The 4,927-nt window shown below is 51.1% G+C and overlaps 1 protein-coding gene across 1 annotated transcript; it reads right to left on the bottom strand.

Annotated features, from left to right (window-relative positions):
• On the bottom strand, positions 1–3,774 carry SFRP2 (secreted frizzled related protein 2). The gene is made up of 3 exons (XM_009567128.2): positions 3,093–3,774; positions 2,472–2,552; positions 1–1,061 (listed from the first exon to the last, which is right to left on the bottom strand). Exons 1-3 carry the CDS (start codon positions 3,583–3,585, stop codon positions 757–759), a joined length of 879 nt encoding a protein of 292 aa, XP_009565423.2. The 5' UTR covers positions 3,586–3,774; the 3' UTR covers positions 1–756.
• Positions 3,775–4,927: the final 1,153 nt, after the last annotated feature.

Here is a 4,927-nt window from a genome sequence, read left to right as displayed (position 1 = left end):
CATGTAAAGTTTATATACAAGAATATAACATTTATCTGGAGTATTTACAAGGTTAATTAAAGCAATATTTTACAACTCTTTCAGGTTTACCACTAGGTATATTACATTTAGGCTACAGATGGTTTAATTTGAAAAATAATAATAAAGAAGTTGCATTCAGATCAACCAGTTCCAAAACTTGTTCATTTTTTTTCTGAGAAGGGCTCAGTCTCGTAGAAAATAAAAAGTGAGAATGGTTAATATACTCTTACTAGTGCCTATGTATCACATGCAAGAGTCATAACATGACCTTTATAGTGTTAATATAGATGGCGAGCCATTTCACCCTAGTGAAAGAGTCATACCCACTGTGACAGGCCAGTTGCATGCGTGGCTGTCTTTCTCTGCATCTCCTACTTTTGCATAACAAACATGCTTGTATACAGAGAAGCAGGAATATAAATGAACCAGCATTGCCAAAACGGAGAGGGAAAAACCTCAGACCAAAGTAATGTTCGCAACCATTAAAAAAAAAAAAAAAAAGCTTTAAGTGAGATACTTTGATACTTCCCCAAAATAGTCATGTTGGTTTTTTTTTTCACTATTACATTTTAACCTATGTACAAAACCAGAGGGCTCCCTCCCATCTCGGAAAGCGGTCATCATGTCTCGTGCCTGTGGCAGCTAAAGGCTCATAGGGATGGAAGGAAGAAGGTGCGGGAGGCCTGGAGAGCTCAGGACAGAGGCAGCTGCTGGAGGCGGCCAGAGCCGAAGCCACTAACACTGCAGTTTACGGATGCTGCGGGAGAACCGCTTGAAAACCCGCTGCCCTTTCTGCCACCTCTTCAGCGAGGTTATCACCAGTTCCCCAGCTTGCTTTTGCCCCATCACCAAGTAGGGGACGTTTATATCGTTCATCTCATCACAGGTACACTGGAGGCCACCTTTGAGCCAGAGCACGATCTTCCTCAGATCCCTTTCCGTCAGCCCATTCAGCTTGTAGATGGTTTTGCTCTTTGTTTCAGGGGTGATCTTGGTATCCCCATTGATGTAGGCAATCTCCTTCACTTTTATCTTCAAGGCTAATAGAGCGAGGGGAGGGGGGAGTGAGGAGAGGGAGAGAGGGAGAGAGATTAAGAGGTTTTTTCCCATTAGTGCACATAAAGAGGACCTGGGGAGGGAGGTGCTCTATTGCTAATTAAACTGTCAGGGCTGACAGAAGAGGCAGCAGGTGGCTCCATTTCTAAAGCCACAAAGGGCATGCAAGTCATTTCAGTTTTAATCAACCTTAGGGTTGAGATTTTTGGGGCTTCTTTTCTCCTCTTCCCCCTCCCCCAACTTTTTTCCTTCCTTTCTAAATTAGTATTTTCTCCAGCTTTTCTCCTGTTTGCAAACAGAGAGAGGGCAGGTTTGCTACGTTAAGCAGAGCTCCATTTTTTTGCTGGGAGAGGACAGTCTTCCTGAAACTAGAGTTTGAAAGGGAGGTGGGGAAGCCAGTACCTAGACCTAATCTGAAACCTGATCTCTGCTGTGGCTGAAAACTTCTAAACTTAATTTATTAGGCTGGAGAGGATTTTAGGCAAACCTGTAAGGAAATGATATTTCACATGCATTGTTTTTTTGAAAGAATAGATCCCATGGAGGGCAAATTGGTCCAACAGCTGCATTCAATTTGGTAAAATAACTAGGAGGGGGATACAGGACTCCGTAAGAATATGTGGGGCATGTTTAGCTTTAGAAGGATTTATCTGAGTGCAATTTGCCAGGACAAAGCTATTGGTTGTTTTAGCAATTATGTCCCACAGTCATGGTTTCATATTTTGGGTGTTTTTTTTTTTTTTTAAAGAAAGACTTCTGAATTGTTGTATTTATATTACAAATCTGTTTCCAGGTATAAATATTGACCTTTTATAAAAGGATTCCCCTCCTTATTCCCTTTTTCTCTTGAAATGCTAATGTATGGATAATGTGCCATTCAGTTGTCTCCCTCGAAGGGGCTTTCTTGTCCTCTTCTAACCCCAGATCTTCCCATTAAGTTTATATCCCCAATTGTCTGTGCATTACCTTCTCTGTCAAACGATACATAGAGCTTCCTTCTTAATCTGTGGAGAGAGTCTTTCTTACCATACGTGAGATTGGTCATGCAGCTCTTTCTCATACGTCTAAATGAAGCTTTGCTCTACTTCTCCCCAGGCAATACTCTGGATGAAAGATTCTTTTTTCCCCCATTTTACTTTCTATTTGGCTTGCCAGCAGCATCCACATAAAAGAGCACTACTTTGAAACAGCAAACAGAAAAGGACTATAAAAAGGGCCACGTCTTATTCTGAGCTGGAATTTTGTGCTTCATGACCCAGCAGTCAGACGGGTCCATCTGCAGATAAGACAAAGCCTTGACTTTATTGGGTCGCATCCCTCACTGACATCGCTGGGAGTCCTACCCGATCCTCAACTTTCAAGTTTCAACGCGGGGGTGCTCTGCTTCCACTTACCAAAGTCATTTTTGCAGAGGTTTTCCACGATGTCATTATCGTCTTCGTTTTTGTTTTTGCAGGCATCGCAGACTTTAGGTGCTGGAAATGCAAGGGACAAGTCCTCGTTAGGCTCAGGGAGTGAGGGACAGCAGGTGGCGTTGGGATTCCTTCGGGAAACGCCGTTTTTCCATCCTTCCATGGAGGGACTCCTCCTGTGTGCCTTTTTCCCCCCTCCCAGCGCTGCCCGCCCTTGGAGGCGCCCCACCTCGCTGCAGCCCCGCCGCAGGGGGGGCACGGTATGCTTTTAAGGTCACACCTGCTCCAAAAAGGTTTTTTTTTTGACTCGGGAAAGAGTAAAGCAGGGAGGGGGCACACAACACTAAACACCCCAGCCCCGCGCATGATGATAAAAAGAAATTATCCCTCTGAGAGCTGCGCGGCTCCAGCCCGGGATCCCGGACTGTTTCTTTAGGGATGGGAAAAGGCTGAGGGATGCGAGCCGCTGCCAGTCCCGCGACGGTGCCTGTGGTTTTCCCCTCGGGAAAGGCTCCCTGAGCTTTATCTGCGGTCACCTCCAGGGTGTCCCCCCACCCCGGTCCCAGAGCACCGGGCGATGCTGTCCGAGCGGCTCCCTCTTACCTTCCCTGGTGACCGGGAGGATGTGGTCGCTGCTGGCCAGCGGGATGCAGAGGTCGTTGTCCTTGGGGAAGCGGCTGCAGTCCAGCATGTCGGGCCAAGGGAAGCCGAAGGCGGACATCACCGGGGCGCAGCTCTCCTTCACCTCCTCGCAGAGCGAGTGGCAGGGCTGGATGATCTCGTCCAGGTCGTCGATGCAGACGGGGGCGAAGAGGGAGCAGAGGAACTTCCTGGTGTCGGGGTGGCACTGCTTCTGCACCAGCGGGATCCAGGTGGAAGCCTGCTCCAGCACCTCCTGCACCGTTTCGTGCCCCAGCAGGTTGGGCAGCCGCATGCTCTGGTACTCGATGCCCCGGCACAGCAGCATCGGGGCGGGGATGGGCTTGCAGTTGGAGCGCTTGTAGGAGAAATCGGGCTCCCCGAACGGGAAGAGCCCGGCGGCCGAGCCCACGCACTGGGACACCAGGAGAAGCAGGGCGCAGAGGCGGCGCTGCATTTTGGGGCACTGAGAAGGAGGTGGACGGGGAGGAGGAGGAGGGGAGGTAGCAAAAGGCTCGGGGGGCCGGGGTGGCGGGGCACGGAGCCCTCAGCCGCAGCAGCGTCCCCCAGCCCGGGCTCCTGCTGCCAGACGGGGACGGAGCCTCTGAGCGAGATGCGGGGGCAAACGGGAGTTTTCAGGCGGGGTGTTGTGAGGTTTGGGTTTTTTTTTTTTTTTTTTGTATGCAAATAGCAGGGGGAGCGGGGAGCGGGGAGGAGCCTGGTGACAGCCATCCAGAAAGGATTGGTCACTACTTTCTCGGTCTGCTTTTGCTCAGGGGGATTGTCTTTTGGCAGGAAATCCTTGCGAGAAACGTTACCGTGCGAGCGCGGCGAAGGGGGGAAAAGATCCCCTCGAACAAAGAGCCACGAAAGCCAGAGGAGCTCCTGGGCCGGGCGGGGGGACAGGGGGAGCTCTCAGGGCGCGGGGAGCCGGAGGTGAGCTTTGCAGCTAACGCAGATGCTGCAGAGAGGCAGGACCCCCTCGGGCCCCCTGCCCACGGGGCTTCCCCTGCCAGCGGCTGCAAGATGTGGCCGGGACATTTCCCGAGCAGGGGGCGAGGCGATCTGTTCCCAAAGCCCCCAGGGGGGTGTCTGGCACCTCCGCCCCCTCCTCGCGATGCTGTCGATGGTGGGGGGTGCCCGGCAGGACCCTCCTGCCCTCCCAGCCCCTCCTGACCCTGGCCCTCGCCTGCCAGGAGCGGGGCGGCTGCGGTGGAATCCGGCCCTACAGCTCCTGGATGGCCCCCGACAGCCAAAGGGGATTTTTCTCCTGCTGGGAGCATCCAAATGTTTTTGTAAAACCGTCACCTGGCACGTTTGTCCGAGGCTAAAACCGTGGGCTTGGCGCTGGGCAGCACAGGCACGTCCCTTTCCCTTCGCTCCTGTCTTCACCTAGAAACTCCCTGAAAGAATTATGTTGGTGTTGATTTGCCGCAAAAAGGAAGACAACAGGCAAGGCGCTGGGATCACAACGCAGCTGCAGTGCAGTCTGGAGATTTCTTGCATTTTTAGTGATATTATTTATGGGATTATTATTCAAAAGAGTAGCCCTGTGTAGTATCATTTTGCGGTAAACCACATTCATTTATCAGCTACTGTGTATATCTCTTTATAGAGATATTTTATGGAAAGCTGGTCTCAGCCATGACGACTTCTGTAAATCGCAGGGTCTCTGTTGTCCAGACTGGGCTTCCCAGAGGTCCTGTCACTGTGGCATAGGAATGGGGCAAGACCTGCAGCATTCCCCCAAGGAAAGCAGGAGATTACCATGCTGGAGTGGCCACAGTGCTGTTGTCAAA

Source organism: Cuculus canorus, chromosome 4, assembly GCF_017976375.1.
Source record: "Cuculus canorus isolate bCucCan1 chromosome 4, bCucCan1.pri, whole genome shotgun sequence".
In the NCBI taxonomy this organism is placed as follows: Eukaryota; Metazoa; Chordata; class Aves; order Cuculiformes; family Cuculidae; genus Cuculus; species Cuculus canorus.
Note: the sequence above shows the minus strand (reverse complement) of the source record. Positions and strands in the feature narration are given on the sequence as shown.